Consider the following 17,816-nt stretch of genomic DNA (forward strand, 5'->3'; position numbering starts at 1 on the left):
CGTATTTAGTTTTGTGCTATGTTGCGAGATATATTTTTTGGATAATTTTTTTTAGTAGAAATATAATATGTAATAAATCATATTGTTTAAAATCATTATTACATCAAACAAATGTTTGCCAAGCATTTTTGAAGAAATTGTTTGGCATCAAGTGGCATTTTGACATAACACCAATGTGTGCTTAGCATTTTTGGTTAAGTTGTTTGGCATCAAGTGGCATTTTGAGGGAACACCATGTCTTATATGATTGTAGAGCAATTATTTGTCTAAACCAAAGTTTGTCAAGCGAAATATTATGTACCAAAGTCATCGTATATAAACTAAAATTACAATCGGTTTCACTTTGACTACTATATATTTTATGTGAACCGAACCAAACATTTCAAAAGGAGAAAAAAAAACAAATCATTTTAAACCTAAATACTTAATTGGTTCAATTCAGAACCGACCGAACCGACCAAAACATATGATGGGGCATATACCTCTAACTGGGTCATAATCCACTAACTCAAATTTGGTTAATGAATCTGTCTCGGGCGTGAGTTTTAGCTCATGCTCCCGTTGATTCTCGCCATCCGTATCTTGATTCTCGAAAAAAAAATTTCAAGGATGACATCTTTTAGATAATACCCTGCATTCATACCATAGTGAAATTACTTGTTGTTTTCGATTTTGTTTACTACATGCCAAAACTTAATAGGCATGTAGTCCTCAAGTCTAACTTCCATATGTTCAATAAGTAAGGGCCCAACATATCTACTGCTAATAAGGAAATGGAATATCAAAAGAACATTCACTATCAAAATCAAGAGTGGTATTGAATCAATAAATCAAGAATAATTAATGAAAGAGTTTGTGTCACCCGTAGGGAATAAAAGCTGAAACAAATATGCAACAATGAGATTACTGACAAGATCACAACAACAACCAAAATCAAATTAATTTTATTTGGTGTGTACTTCTGAGGCAATTCTTTTTACTAACCTTTATTGGAGCATCAAAGGATTTGGCAACACTTACCATAACCGGAGTGAAGAAAATCCAGAAGATATCATAGAAAAATAGTCCTACCTGGAAGTCAAGTTAAACAAACACCGAAATGAATAAGACATCTTCGATAACTTGAATGGTCTTATCATCTAATCATTCCAAATAAATTTCAATAATAACATTCAAAGATGCGGTTCTTACCAAAAGGATGACACCAGTCTTGAATGATCCAAGAGAGAGCATCTCAATTCCCTGTATTGGCCACAAGATTAAAAAGAAAAATAAGTCACACCCACCAACAGTAACGACTATCATCATAAACCAACTATCATTAGAAACATAATTCCCATTGACGCATTATGTCGAACAACATAAGTAATGTTAGAAAGGAACAAACAATTGGTCGAGTCATAACTAAAAGCTCATAGGAGTACAAAATCAAACATCTAACATCCAAGGTAGGCTTTAATTTTTATGACATACTCTCTAAAATTGAACCTCCAAGTTCTTAGTCTATAGACTCATTTTGACAAATTAGGTTTTATGACATCCAAGGTAGGCTTTNCTGATACCAACTGATAAGGGGGCGGAAGCTTGAGAGAGTAACGTACTCTGTTTTGGGGGTGGTGAAACAGAGTAAGAAAAAAAACAAGAGAAACGAGAGGCGATGAGATGAACGATAGAGGGACGAAGTCGAAGTCGAGTTTGATAGTTCGAGATCGACAAGGTTGTGCAAGTCCTCCTTGCAGGGCTTCGAAGAGAAAGCTCTTTTGGGTAGTTAAGACTACCTCTTTTTTATCTTTTATTTATGCAATATGAATTCTGAATTACAATGCTGCTGTGATCTCTAGTTATAGAGGCACAGGAAAACAGAAAACAAAACCCTAGACTCTTCAAACTAATGCAGAAACCGACTTAAACGAAACATAGAAAAGCCCAAACAAAACGTAACTTGATGGCCAAGAAAGGCCCATCAAGGGTCGATGCGACGCTGCATCAGGTCCCTCCCGGTTGAGAAGGATTCGTCTCGGAATCCAAAGGTTCGTTGTCCCCCCGGAAAAGAGACAGATGCTTGACATTAAAAACGTTGTGAGTCCGCAAATGAGAAGGCAATTGTACCCGATATGCGTTGTCGTTAATGCGTGCAAGAACCTCCACAGGACCAACTTTGCGCGACTTGAGCTTGTTGTATTCACGAAGTGGAAGGCGGTCCTTAGTGAGATATACCCAAACCAAATCGCCTGGGTTAAACACAATGACACGGCGTTTCCGATCAGCAGCCTCTTTATACTTAGCGGTAGCCTCTTCCAAATGCGTTTGAGCTTGTTTGTGGATGAGTTGCAAGTCATCAACAAAATCCTGAGCCTGACCATGCAAACGCGTTTGATCGGGAAGAGTTGTTAAATCAAGAGGACAACGAGGTACCAAACCATATACAACACGAAAGGGACTGAAGCCAAGACTGCGGTTGAAGGCATGGTTATGTGCGAATTCTGCTTGACACAATTTAGCATCCCAGCTCTTAACGTTATCACCCACTAAACAACGCAACAAATTCCCCAATGCTCGATTAGTCACTTCAGTCTGTCCGTCCGTTTGTGGATGATATGCTGAACTCATGTCCAAGCTCGTGCGTAATAACTTCCACAAGGATCTCCAGAAATGACTCAAAAAACGAGTATCACGGTCAGATACGATGGACTGCGGCAAACCATGGAGTCGATAAATCTCACGAAAAAACAATGTGGCAACCGTAGAAGCATCCGTGGTTTTCTTACAAGGTATAAAATGAGCCATCTTGGAAAAACGATCCACCACGACGAAGATAGAGTCATTGCCACGCTGAGTTCGTGGAAGACCCAACACAAAATCCATGCTAACATCAGTCCATGGTTGGGTAGGAATAGGCAGAGGGAGATACAAACCTGCGTTAGACGCTTTCCCTTTAGCTTGCTGGCATGTACGACAACGCTCGACATAGCGTTCGACATCACGACGCAAGGAAGGCCAAAAATAGGACGAAGTGACCAATTGTAACGTGCGATCACGACCCACATGCCCCTCGTTATGCATCTCTTGGATTATTTGCAAACGCAGGCTTGATTCCGGAACACAAATACGCAGCCCTTTGAAAAGGAACCCGTCATGAATAGAATACTCATCAGTGAGACCTTGTTCCACGTCCGAAAACATTTTTGCAAAGAAACTATCCGTCTTATATAATTCAGCAAATGTCGCAAAACCCGGAACCGAAACGTGAACTGTGGCCAACAACGCATGTCTACGGCTCAAAGCGTCGGCGACCCTGTTTGTCTTCCCGGATTGATGCTTGATAGCAAATGTAAACTGTTGCAAAAATGCAACCCAAGAAGCATGACGCGAAGAAACCTTAGCCTGACTATCCAAATGACGTAGAGCATCATGGTCGGTGAAGAGCACAAAGTCACGATGGACTAAGTAGTGACGCCAATGTTTGATGGCCTGAACAATGGCATAGAACTCGACATCATAGGTGCTGTACCGTTGTCGTGCACCATTCAACTTTTCACTATAAAAAGCCACAGGACGGTTCTGTTGACTAAGGACAGCACCAATACCCAGTTTGGAAGCATCGCAGTGTAATTCAAAAGTGAGGGAAAAATCAGGAAGAACCAAAATTGGAGCTGTAGTGAGCTTGAGTTTTATATCTTCAAAAGCGGTTGTTGCTGCAGAAGTCCACTCAAAACGTCTGTCTTTCATACAGTCCGTAATAGGTGCCATGATGGTGCTAAAATTGTGGACAAAACGGCGATAAAAAGAAGCGAGGCCATGAAAGCTACGAACATCGGTAACTGAACGAGGTAGTGGCCACGACCGAATGGCTTCCACTTTAGCACTGTCGACCGAGAGACCCTTATCCGAAACAACATACCCCAAAAACTTAACTTCCGATGTACCAAACTCACACTTCTGACGACCCGCGAATAATTTTTCCTGGCGCAAAACAAGAAGTACCTCTCGGAGATGGCAAACGTGGTCCGTGAGGGAGGAGCTGAAGATGAGGATGTCATCAAAATAAACTACCACAAATTTACCAATGAAGGGCCGAAGAGCTTGATTCATCACTCTCATAAATGTACTCGGAGCATTGGATAATCCGAATGGCATCACCAGCCATTCAAATAAACCTTCCCGCGTTTTAAAAGCTGTCTTCCACTCATCACCAGGACGAATGCGAATTTGATGGTAGCCACTCTTTAAATCGATTTTGGAGAAAATGCAAGCTTGACCAATCTGGTCCAGAAGATCATCGAGACGAGGCATCGGAAAACGATAACGGATAGTGATCTTGTTGATGGCTCGACTATCAACACACATTCTCCAGGATCCATCTTTTTTTGGAATGAGTAAAGCCGGAACAGCACAAGGACTTAAGCTTTCGCGAATATGGCCTTTGCGTAGTAAGTCTTCTACCTGGCGGCACAATTCTTCATGCTCTTGTGGACTCATACGATAGTGAGGCCGATTAGGAAGAGTAGCTCCAGGAGCAAGATCGATATGGTGTTGAATATCTCGTAGAGGTGGAAGTGACAATGGGAGTTCGTCGGGAAAGACGTCTGTGAAGTCCGCTAAAACAGAGTCTATTGCTTCCGAGACGTAAGCCGAACACGCAGGATCTTCTTGCGGTACACTAATTATTGCAAATGCGAGACCCTCATCTTGAAGTTCCTTCTCAAAAGCAGAATGAGAACAAAGCAAAGATGGTTCCGACAGTTTAGCCTTCTTCGAAGAATCAAAAGAATCTGGTGGAGCCGGTGTCGTCTTGAATGCGTGCTCTCTAGAAGGTAGAAGCAAAATATTATGTGTCTCCCAAATGAACTGATAGGTGTTACGCACACCGTCATGTATAATCTTGCGATCATATTCCCAAGGTCGCCCCAAGAGGAGATGACTAATGTCCATAGGAGCCACATCAAAATAGAACCGATCCTTGTAGAATGGTCCAATGGAGAAGGGAACCAACGACCGCTGTGAGACACGAGTAGCCACACCGTCTTGAAACCATGACAGCGAATATGGTCTCGGGTGAGCTTCCACTGGTAATCCAAGTTTTTTAACGGCTGCCTCAGCGATCACATTACGACAACTTCCAGAATCAATAATGAACGTACAAATCTTCCCACGAATTGTGCATGTGGACCAAAAAATATTTGTCCTCAACCAATGTTCGTCACGTTGTTGTGGAGTTAAACATGCATGATGAAGAACAAGGGCAGTGCCCACGTCACCTGTAGTATGATGAACTGGTTCATCATAATCTTCATACTCATCGTCGGAAGAGTGGTGATCAGTGTTAGGCGGCTTCTCCTCAGCGAGCAAACCACGACGTGTTTGCTTGGGATAAGCTGTTTGACGGTGTCCCGGTTCGCCGCACGTATAACAACGGAGAGCATTGCGAGCAGAACGCCGTAAGCGTTGTTCTTCTTCTTTATTTTCTGTGTTTGTGTCCGACTTAGGTTGCTCTTGACTGTCTCGTGGCAGTGTTGAAGTTTGCTGATCCGGAGGACGTGATCTGTACGAAGTAGAGTTCCATGTTGAAATCTTCAATTGTTGCTCGAATGATGCAGCTCGTCGGTGTGCTTCCGCGATGGTGGTAGGGTCAAACGGAGCTAAAGAATTCTGAAGTTGAGGCTTTAGTCCACCAATAAATCGGGAAACCAGTTGAACTTGAGTGTCAAAGATCTCATTCCTTGTTAGCAACAAATAGAACTCCTCCGCATATTCATCTACTGAACGAGCTCCTTGTTTCAAATTTTGAAACTTTGTGTATTGAAGACGGTCGTAATTATGAGGAAGGAACGTGTCCTTCAATGTTTTTTTTAATTTATCCCACGTCCGTATCGGCGACTTCCCCGCACGAGCTCGAGTTGTTTTGGTTTGTTGCCACCAAGAAGCTGCATGACCACGAAACTTCGTTGCTACCAATGCTACTTGACGCTCAACCGGTACTCCTTTAAAATCGATGATCTCTTCCACAGCTACCAACCAATCAAGTAGATTGTCTCCACGAATACCACCGTGAAATTCCGGAATATCAACACGAAGACCTTGTTCCCAGCGGGTGTCGTTGTGTCGTTGTTCTTGTTGGCGGTATTGAATGAGTTCACGATGCTGAGGATCATTGAGAACAACAGGATTGGCTTGCTGTACAGCCTGCGTTTGAACAGCGGCGACACCAGCTGCCGCCGGACGCAAAGCACCATCACCAAGATGTCGTAACAGGGTTTGACTTAACTCATGGATTGAGTTTTGCATAGCCAGTTGCGAGGCGAGGAGTGTATCCCTGAATTCGACCCAGTTGATTGTCGCGGCAGGCTGCTTTTCTCCTTCGGACTCGTCTTTTTTAACAGGAGGCATGATCAATTCCAGGAACGAAAAAGAATCTGATACCAACTGATAAGGGGGCGGAAGCTTGAGAGAGTAACGTACTCTGTTTTGGGGGTGGTGAAACAGAGTAAGAAAAAAAACAAGAGAAACGAGAGGCGATGAGATGAACGATAGAGGGACGAAGTCGAAGTCGAGTTTGATAGTTCGAGATCGACAAGGTTGTGCAAGTCCTCCTTGCAGGGCTTCGAAGAGAAAGCTCTTTTGGGTAGTTAAGACTACCTCTTTTTTATCTTTTATTGATGCAATATGAATTCTGAATTACAATGCTGCTGTGATCTCTAGTTATAGAGGCACAGGAAAACAGAAAACAAAACCCTAGACTCTTCAAACTAATGCAGAAACCGACTTAAACGAAACATAGAAAAGCCCAAACAAAACGTAACTTGATGGCCAAGAAAGGCCCATCAAGGGTCGATGCGACGCTGCATCACTTTTAATCGAGCGAAAACATATTAGGTTTTCAAATTGGTACAACAGAACAATCCTTTCGTAAACAAAGCCACATAAGAGTCTGTGGCGCTAAGAGAGAATAGAAGAAGTTGTACCTTATCTCGGCGAGGAATCAATCAAGAGTTCTAGAGATAGCATGTCGTAGATACAGAGAGTGTATTAAAACAATACAAAGATCCGGCGTGAAGCTTCCATCGAGTATTGAATTTGATCGATAGAAAGAAGAAGAAGAAATCGAGCATATCGGACCATGGTACAAACGGCGAAGAAGAAGGAAGAACTCAAGGAATTGCTAAAACGCTCTCTTTTGTTTCACTTTTGCTTTGTCCACGTAAGAAAAAAAAGAGCTGATCTGTATTAATTTTTTTAATCTGATAGATTACGGATTTTAAATGATGTGTCAAACTATGCTTCAATGTTGGGGATGATGTGTCAAGATGAGGAGAGCAACACATCCTTATTTTATTGTATTGATTGTTGTTTATCTTTGCAAAGAAATATTGATTATTGAGCTAATAAATTTCAAATAGGTTCGCGAAGTGGTAATAAGAATGGTGACATTCTATACGTTCCTCAATATCTATCCTTTCGTTTTGCATACTTATGTTTCAAGTGTAATATCAAATGGTTTACCTTGTGACTTCACTATATCTCATTAGAAACTGATTATTGAATAATTATATATATATATATATATATATATATATATATATATATATATATATATATATATATATATATATATATATATATATATATATATATATATATATATATATATATATATATATATATATATATATATATATATATATATATATATATATATATATATATATATATATATATATATATATATATATATATATATATATATATATATATATATATATATATATATATATATATATATATATATATATATATATATATATATATATATATATATATATATATATATATATATATATATATATATATATATATATATATATATATATATATATATATATATATATATATATATATATGTAAATTGTAATCACCATCACCACACATAATCTTGAAGCAAACAAAAAAATATATATGTAAATTGTAAATAATAGTGAAGACAAATAGACAGGTATTTAAATGAAACTTATAAATAGATGCAAATAGAGATATTAATTCAATAAATTATATGAAAATATTATTCATAGCAGAAATTTTTAAAATTTCATATGAAAAATCCCTGAAACGAAAGATTTAATCACTACAATTTGATAAAACTCTGAACCTAGATTATACACTTCGAGGAGTTGAGAAATTTTTGAGATTTGACAAGGGGAATTGACAGGTATAACGCAAAAAAAAATTAAAATTAATTGCGTAACTATTCTAATCATATATCTACTATATTCTATGTATAATATATAATATATACCAATTTGTCCCTACCTCTACAACCACAAACCACCTTCCCTTCTACCATCACAAACCACCTCCCTCCCTACCACCATCACCTCACCGCCGGACCACCACCGGGGTTCCACCGGACCACTGCCGGGGTTCCGCTGGACCACCGCCGAGGTTCTGCCGGACCACCGCCGGACCACCACAAACCACCTCCCTCCTTACCACCATCACCCTACCGCCGGACCACCGTTGGGGTTTCGCCGGACCACCGCTAAGGTTCCGCCGGACCACCGCTGGAGTTCCGCCGGACCACCGCCGAGGTTCCACCCAGAACCACAGCCGACAATCTCCGGTGAGCATCTCCGGCGACCACCACCGGCGATCATCTCCAGCGATCACTTCCGGCGACCTCCTCCGCCCGCCTGCACCGGCCACCTTCTCTGGCCGCCGACAATCTCCGGCGAGAATCTCCGGCCACCTCCTCCGACTGCCGGCCTCTGGCCACCGTCTCCGACCAAGAGCCATCATGCTCTCCACTACCTACAAACACTAAAATAGTAATTTTGTTATACCCCCATCCTAATCTTCAAATTTTTTCAAATATGATGTTATTTTATACTATAGTTTTTTTGTTTTGGTTATTAGGCAAATTCACCCAAGACAACGTCTCTACTAAAACCAAGAAAAGTAGATTTAACCTTTTACCAAAAAGAAAAAGAAAAAAAAAACAAGAAAAGTAAAAAAACTACACGACATGTAGAAAGCCACATTAAATCGGCAGTGTTTTTATCTCTAATTATTAAACAGGAGGCACCTAGCCAGTTGGGAAGCAGCTCGATGTGCTTGGGGACAGTCTAGACTGCTTGATCTCTGATTCCCAGTCTAGGAGTGTAAGTTCCCGACGAATAGAAGGCATAAAATACTTTTCTTGTTCAAGTCATTACCAAACCAGGGACTTTGGTTGATGATAGACTTGAACAGCCTCTCTAATCAGCTAAATTCAGTCCTAGGCTAGATACAGCGTAGAGCTATAGGCTAAGAATTGAACTGCTGAAACTTTTTGAAGCTCTCGCAAGTGTTGTTATTGTACTCGGGGTGACAGTGCAGGTAATTTCAAGCCTCTAGGGACAAAAAGGACTATGCGTTCGCATCTGCGTGGCACCCAAATTGTCTAATCATCTTAGCAACTGGAGACCAAGACACAATATGCTGTCTCTGAGACATTCAGAATCCAACAGAATCATATGCTGCCCTGAAAGGAAAACATGAGTCCTATCAGAGGACTGAAGTTCATCACCGGGAAGTATGGTGTGGTTTCTTGCCATGGCTGAGCCTTCTTTGACTCGGATTCCAGGTTTCTACAGTCCCAAGAGATTGATCTGTTTGGAGAATCGCTGGGATCTCGTTCAACCCTGGCACAGAGGCAGTATATGTCACCGCTCTTGTGGAATCAATCAATTCTGAAAAGTTATTGGCCTACACGTTTGCTGTTTGATGATATTTTGGTTACATTTCTTCATATCTACTATAAACCCTAAGTGATTGATAAATGATAATGTAACCTATCTGGTTCAGACATTTCCAATGGTATTGTTGTTGTGCACTATATTAAAACTATGAGATGCCAAAACGTTTACGAGATGATAATATACGGATTTGTACGTAATTTCTTCACTGCACAACAACTTTAATAACCAGTATTCTCAAGAGAACTTTTTCCATTCAAAGCAGTGGAGAGAAAGTCAACAAACTAAAAGAAGACAATGTCGTACTTGTTGTCAGTCAGCAAATCAAATATATATAAAAAAAACACAAGTGAGAAGCGCTAAGGCATCTATTGAATTGGTTGTGTGTCACTCGAGTACTTCAAAAGATTTTAATAAGAAGAACAAAGACGTTTTGTTTTTGTTGTCCACAACTTATCCAAGCAAAGCAAACCAAAGTGAACACAAAACATCCATGCACTTAGGCGACACTGACATAATTGACTCTGATAACGTTTATACGTTGAGCAACGGAAAATAAAACTACATAAAAAGGTGTTCGCCAAAACATTATGTTCTGATTTAAAAAAAATCTTGGATACGTTTTGGAAATTTTCTCTATGTAACTCAAAGAAATTTTGTTACTTTTTTTTAAAGAAAAAGTGACTTATTAGTTGGGGTTTTTTTCTTAAAAAAAAAAATTTCTTTTTTAGCCATGAAAAAATGTCAGTTTTTGAAAAATAAATGAAGGTCGTCGATTTGCCCGTTAAAAAGATTCATTTAAAAGATTATTTAGCAAACATCGCGAAGAGAGATTGTGAAACGTGTAGTAAATTCGATCTGACGGTAACGATACAGGGTCAAAATTGTAAATAACTCAATTTCCGTATTGTACATATGGTGAAAGGTAGTCAGTCACACGCCATTGCTCTCGAAAATGTTTCAATTTCACCCGCTTCGAATTCTGATTATCATACGAAACTAGGTTTTTGGCAATTATCAATCTTGAAAGAAGATGTTTGGGAGTGAAGAATCTAAACTCCATGGGAACCGTGAGGGTGAGGAAGAAGACGAGCACGCTGGTGATGCATTGGGAGGGCTTTTCTTGTATAATAGGTATGCTACCTTGATCGGAGTCGAAGACGACGAAGGTCCTGACTTGGATAAGATTTATAATTTGTTTATCCGATTTGTTTTTAAACCCTATATGCGATTTTAGATGTTGAATTGTGTTATTTAAGTCAAATTCGAATGTAGATTGTTTTGTAATTAGGTTTTTGTTTTCGTATCAATTGGGGAGAAGCTGTCAATTTCGTGAATTCATCCTCTTCTATGGTATAAATAATTCATAGGTTTTGATTTCATGCCTCAAAGAATAAGACAAAGAAGAAAAACCAGAAAAGCAAATACAGTAAAACCTCTATAAATTAATACTCTATAAATTAATAAACACTATAAATTAATAAATTTTGCTAGTGCTAAGTCAGGACAGTGTAAAAAATAACAAAATTCGATAAGATAATAAGATAATAATTTTTTTGAAATCTCAATGTAAAATATGGTTCCAATAATATCATAAATTAATAATCATGTAAATTTACATATATACATATATACATGTGCTGATATAGTAAAGTATGTTTCTCTTAAACCTCATATCTATAAAACAATTGTTATGTTGTATCTTCGAACTATAATGATATTCTATAACATTTCATAAAACAGCTAAAACTTTTAAAAGTTTTCAATTTCTAAATATGCATCATTTACATTTGATAGTTTGATAGACTATTAAAATACAATAATTGATATTCTTATTCATAAATTTGAATATTTATGTCATGTGTATAAGTGAATTTGTCTATAATATTAAAAATTCATTGTCAGTAATATTTTTTAATTATTTCAAATTCAATTTCAATACCATAAAATTTACAACATCCAAAATTCTAATCTTATTTTACAAAAACTGTTTCAATTCATTATTTAAAAAAATTAAACAACTAAAATATACATATAAATTAATAATTATTAATTTACACTATAAAATAATAATTATTAATTTATAGATAAATTAATATCACTATAAATTAATAAAATGTCTTGGTCCCAACATTATTAATTTATAGGGGTTATACTGTATAGTGGTATAGAAGTGGGCAAGGCTGACCATTACTCTCAAGAATCAGAAGAACTTGGTGCTGACCATTACTCTCAAGTATCATAAGAACTTGGTGCTTCTTCTTCTTCAGGACCATTGTTAAAAGTAGATTCAAGTTATCTGAATCTTGAGAAGCAGTTGACATAGGTGTATGGTTCAGTACTAGCTATATCATTTAGGAAAAGCCGTGGTCGTTTTGGTCAGCAACAAAGGGGAAGTGATGGGGTCTATCACCCGAAAGGCACTATTTTGACATCTGTTTTGAAAGATTGGCCTCGCTGGGATCACTCCCTCTCAATGGAGTTTTTAGGCATAAGCAATGAAAATGGACATAAGTTGTTCAAGTAAGGCTTTGAATGGTTGGTCCATACACTCCATACTAAACAATGCATACTAGTAATTTGGTATGCTCAGCTTCATACTGGAGTATGGAGCATTTTTAAAGCAGACCAGAAAAATGTGGATAGATAGTTATATTTAAGTATGGAGTTACAGTTCACTTCATACTAACATATATTTTATTGGTCTGCACTTGGTCCGACATTGGTATGGAGTTTATCAAACAAGTGTGTGAATGGTATAAATATAGCGGACTGGTCCGACTTTAGTCCTGTCTGGAGCGCACCAACCAACCATTCAAGGCCTAAGTTGTTGTTGTTGTTATTGTTGTTTGTTGTATTTACCAAGCTTTACAAAAATGCATGTTGTCTTATGAGATTTTATTATTTGAATGCATAGGTATACTCGTTTACAACCATATGAGGATGCCCAGTTGATATTCGACCAAGCACAAAACAATTTGTATATGGAAAATGTGGAGACTGTGCTGCGTGAGTTTCCATATCATACAGATTCATTGATCTCTTCCTCAGAGTTCTTTGATCTTCTAGGTAACCATGAGAAGGTTGAAGATGCTATAAGAAGGTGTTTATATGGCTTGGAGCGCCCATAGCATCCCTTCTTCACCTCTTTTGAGGGAAGTAGCAGCTTGGACACTAAGTTTGAAGAAAACATATCTTTCTTCAGGTGTCTATCATCAAGAATCGGATACATGGATTGAACAGGGATTCACAAGTCAGCTTTAGAAACCTGCAAAATGCTGCTTTCTCTTCATGATCCAACATATGCTATGTTGTGTGTCGACTATTTTGCATTGAGGGAGAGAGAATATGGTTGGCAGGAAAGATTTGCTGATGAGTATAGAGGAGATAACTCACTTTGGCTCCTCCCAAATTTCTCTTATTCACTTGCTGTTGCTCGTCTCTACCTTGAGAAGACTGAGACTGACTCTTCAAAGCCAAGCTCCTTGGATCTGATGAAACAAGCTTTGATACTCTATCCAACAGTACTAGGAAGGCTCGTGGTTAAAGTGCCTCTTGAAAGTGAAAAGTGGGATCAAATTGTCAAGCATCCATACTTCCACTCCAATGAATTTGATTACCCAACCTTAGACCACCTCATCAACATCTACATTGAGAGAAGCTATCTGATTTGGAGGCCATATGCTAATAAATTGCTTATGGAGGAAGCTGCTCTTGAGACCATCATTTTGTTAGATTCAAACCTCACTGATGCAAGGGACTGGGATCTCTTAAGGAAAAAAGCCTTTCCTTCAAATATCAATCAGTAAGTTATTCCAAATCTCATTCATTTGGCTAGAACTCTTAAAGTTTCAAAGTAACTTACTGTTTTAATCTTTCCAGGTACTCTCATCTATCCATCCATGACTTTTCTAATGAATCCCCAACTATCCCACAAGATGTGGGGAACCCTCTTCGAGAAGACGACTAAGGTTCGATATCGGTTACTTTAGTAGAAACAAAACATATTTTGCAAATTAATGTTTGATGATATTGTTGGTTCAGTCTTTGATCATATTATAGTAATCTCGTGTGTGAGATTTGATATTTTTGATAAACTGTATTCGGTTGGAATTTATAGTAGACTCCTAATTCTAGTGGAATCCATGTTATCCCTTTTTGGCTAGAGCTTTCAAAGTTTCAAACTTACTGTTTTAATCTTTCCAGCTGGGTATTGATAGCAGACGATTAATGCTATGATATGGTTATTATAGTGTTTTCATGAATGCTATTAAATGAGACGCTATAATAGAGGGGCTATATACGATAGTGTTTATGGGCTGGTGCTATCGTACGGTATCCTTTAATAGCATATATAAAATGCTATATTACAATGTTTAATAACACATATATCATGTTATATTTAAATATATAATAATACTCTTTGCCTGCTATATGTACGGTAAACGTATCTATCTTTTCTTGCTATGATTTAATTTTTAGTAGCTCTATGTTAGTGTCATTTGATTATTTATCTTAGCATCGGTGTTGAGCTTTTTGTATCTGAGTTGTAGCTTTTATTATGTGCTACTAAGTGAGTGTACAATGACTTCATCTGCCTGATATAACGATCAATTAGGTTGGTCTTCTGATTACTATTAACCGTTCCCTATACATCATATTCAAATGAAGTTACAATTTGAAAGTATAGAAACATGTGATAAAGCTGAAATTGTATTCCAGAATAGAAAATATCAAACATTGTTATGATACACAATGAGCATACGATCCAATTCCATAAATCCCAAACAAAGAACACAAGTCTCATGCATTTGCCACAACAACGAAAGTTGAAAATCATACGGTTCTTACTCGACATCAAATGATGATAAATTTTTCTTCAGGTCATGCTATAGTGGTACCAATAGCATCCTCCATACACTCAATAGCAGAATTAGGCCTCCAAACCTTCGTATCAGGCACCTTGACTACATCAATCCACACACGGACTGCATTATGACCCAAGGAAACAAAATGCACTAACTGCTCTGGGTTGTTTGAAGACCAGCGTCTTTCTGCAACAACCCTATTCTAACCGATAATGTCTAGCAGTTTGCACTTTTGATCCTCCTTGACAATCCGTTTTGGAGAAGTATGTTGCATACTATAAATAATATGCAAGGTTTACCAAAGGCATCAGTGCTAACGATCATAACATATTTTATAAGTAACAAAAACGTGGAAATTTACCTGATGAGATGAACTTGAAGGAGATTGTGAAAGTGGTTTTGAACTCTTCACAGGAGCTGCTGGAGTGAGTACTTGTGACTGCGTGAGAGGAGATGTTGTAGCTGGTGCCTCTATACTTAAATCTTCGATTAAAACTCTGTTGAATGGCCATGCTACAAACGACTTCAAAGAGTCATGAAGATTTGAGAGTTCTTCTGTTGGCCGCCAAAGAAATGTCTCAGGTTCATTAACCGCGTCCACAAAAACTTTTATGGCATTTGGTCCAAGAGGAAGGCCATTCACCAAAGCTTTGGGATCACGAGTCTGCCAACAACCTTCACCAACAGGTTTATCATCATTTGATAGCCAATGTAGAAGTTTGCACTTGTTCATGGAAGTTGTATTTGGGCTCTGTTAAACAAAATAATTCCAATATAAAAAAAATATTACTAGATTTAAGAACAGTAAAATCATAGAGATCAAATCCTAAGTACAATCAATCATATTAAGAAAACATTACCTTAGGCGGAATGTCTTCTGGTCCTAACTCCTGCTCAATAGCATCAACACAATCCTGAGGCCACGCAATAGTTTCTCCTACAGCTTGACAAATACTAAACATATTTGCCGCAGGTCTCCAAAGGAATGCATCTTCTTGAAAAGCTATCTCAACCAACAACTTCACTGAATTAGGGCCCAACGGTACATTGTTGACGAAGTCCATGTGATCAAAAGACAGAATAAAACCCTCGGCTACTTTAAAACTAGAGCCAAACAAATCATACATAATGCACTTAGGCTGCGGTTTTTGGTTTACACTCTACAAAGGTAAATAATAGTTAGAATCTGTTAACCATTCAGTGAACAACCTCAGCAAATCTCATTATATATTAACACTTACTCTTAGTGCTGAATGTTCACCAACTTCCGAAAATTGACGCTGTAAAATGAGAAAGAATATAATTAGTTACCATTTTCTTAGACCATTAATCTAATGATATGGATTTCCAGACTTACAGGACTATTCAGTTTCGCAATAGCATCTTGTAATTCATTGACCTGCTGATGCAACTGAATTTGGGTCTGTTGCATTTGAGTCATATACTTGCTTTTCATCTGGACACAAGCAAGTTTGGTCATACTCATTCTCTACCCATTGCCCTCAGGCGTCCAGGATTGGCAGGTCCCAATATCTGAGCAAAAGTGTCTTCTTTTGGGTTTGATGATGATGATGATGGAGCATCAGACAGAACGAACTCATTTGCCATTTCCTAGTAAATGTCGGACTTATGTTTATAGAGGTAAATTATAATGAAAAACATAGAAGAGAGGATCATAAAAGAATGACTTACAATCTTTGCAGCAGCATCCGTGTTCACTACTATCCCATCCTTTTTAGTTCGTGACTTTACCCACACATTCAGTTTAGTCACTTCATTTGTGCTCTCTTTTCTCTGCGTAATTATAATATACATTCAGTGACATTAAGAAACCATTGTCAGAACTGGTGGCCAAAATATATTGATAATCACTGACTGACACTTACTAAATCTTCGGCCAATCTAACCATTCATTTACGGCTACATGTGTGAGGAATCTGCTTACGTCTTTTTCTTTGTATGAATCACATCAACTTCTTGACGTCATAGGTTAATGTGTGCAGTACATTGTCTTCAGGTAACATTTTTGGTAAAGTTTCCAGTAAACAGTGTAATTGTAGCTGATAGCTCTCTATGATTCACACACGTTGGATACAATGGCATTTCAGCTTCTGCAAGTTTTGCTAAAAACTTATCTTCTTGCCTATCCTCTCCCTCAACAGCCTCACATAAATTTGAACCCTTACAAGCTAAATCTTCATCAGACCATTTAGCAGCTTTGTATAAACCCAGAATCTCAGCATTCCACACTCTATCTTGACCTTCTACTAAACCAACAGAATCTCCATGGTGAAACCAATCAGTACGTCTCTTGTAAGCCTCATCCATTCCATTTATAACTAAATCAGACATAACCTCGTAGCATGTATGGCGCTTTAAATTGCGGCATCCGGTGCACGGACAAATATCTTTCCATTAACTGCTAATTTGGCACTAACAGCTTCAACAAAACATCGAGCACCACTCTCATATGCAGAATCAACCCTTGAATTCATGTAAGAGAAAAGTATAAGAAAAAGACATAAGTATCACAACACTAGTCCAAATGCATAAACAAAACACTTTTAACAATTATACTTACCTGCATAAATGCACCCATGCCTTGTCCAACATTTTTCTTAAAAATCCTAGTTTCCCTTGATACAGTTCAAACGGTATAGGATACAAGCAACAATGACCGAGAGTTAAACATATTTTTCACAATCAATCACAGAGACACTGCAACTACAAAAGGCCAAGAAATCGATAGATGTGTCTAACCTCTATAGTGATTGTATTCTTCCCCCAATATCTGAGAACCCACACCTATTAACAAGACACACTGCTGTAATTACAAAAACCAACGAAAGACACTGCTGTGTATAGCTACTATGGACTCACTTTCAACTCACCTGAAAATCAGATCTGAGGAGAGCTGATGCGAATTAAGGAGTGAGACAGAGCGAATCGAGATGGCGAGCAATAGAGTCGGCGGAGATGGCGAGAGATCTAGAGGATGAAATCGACTGAGATGGCGAGAGATGTAGAGGATGAAATCGACGGAGATGGCGTGAGATGGGGAAGATAAAATTGATAGAGATGGCAAGAGATGGAGAAGATGAACTCGACGGAGATAAAGAGCAATGGAATCTCCGGAGACGGCGAGCAAAGGAGTCTGCGGAGATGACGAGCAAACAAGTCGACGGAGAACTCAAAGGTTTTGTCTTTTTTTTTTTTTTTT

The 17,816-nt window shown here is 38.2% G+C and overlaps 1 protein-coding gene across 1 annotated transcript; it reads left to right on the forward strand.

Moving 5' to 3' along the window:
- LOC104753453 (transcription factor 25-like) lies at positions 10,762 to 13,698 on the forward strand. The gene is made up of 6 exons (XM_010475709.1): positions 10,762 to 10,897; positions 11,876 to 11,964; positions 12,055 to 12,251; positions 12,646 to 12,797; positions 12,972 to 13,533; positions 13,611 to 13,698. The coding sequence occupies exons 1-6, from the start codon at positions 10,762 to 10,764 to the stop codon at positions 13,696 to 13,698; spliced, it is 1,224 nt and encodes a 407-aa protein (XP_010474011.1).

This window comes from Camelina sativa, chromosome 2 (assembly GCF_000633955.1).
Source record: "Camelina sativa cultivar DH55 chromosome 2, Cs, whole genome shotgun sequence".
Classification (NCBI taxonomy): domain Eukaryota; kingdom Viridiplantae; phylum Streptophyta; class Magnoliopsida; order Brassicales; family Brassicaceae; genus Camelina; species Camelina sativa.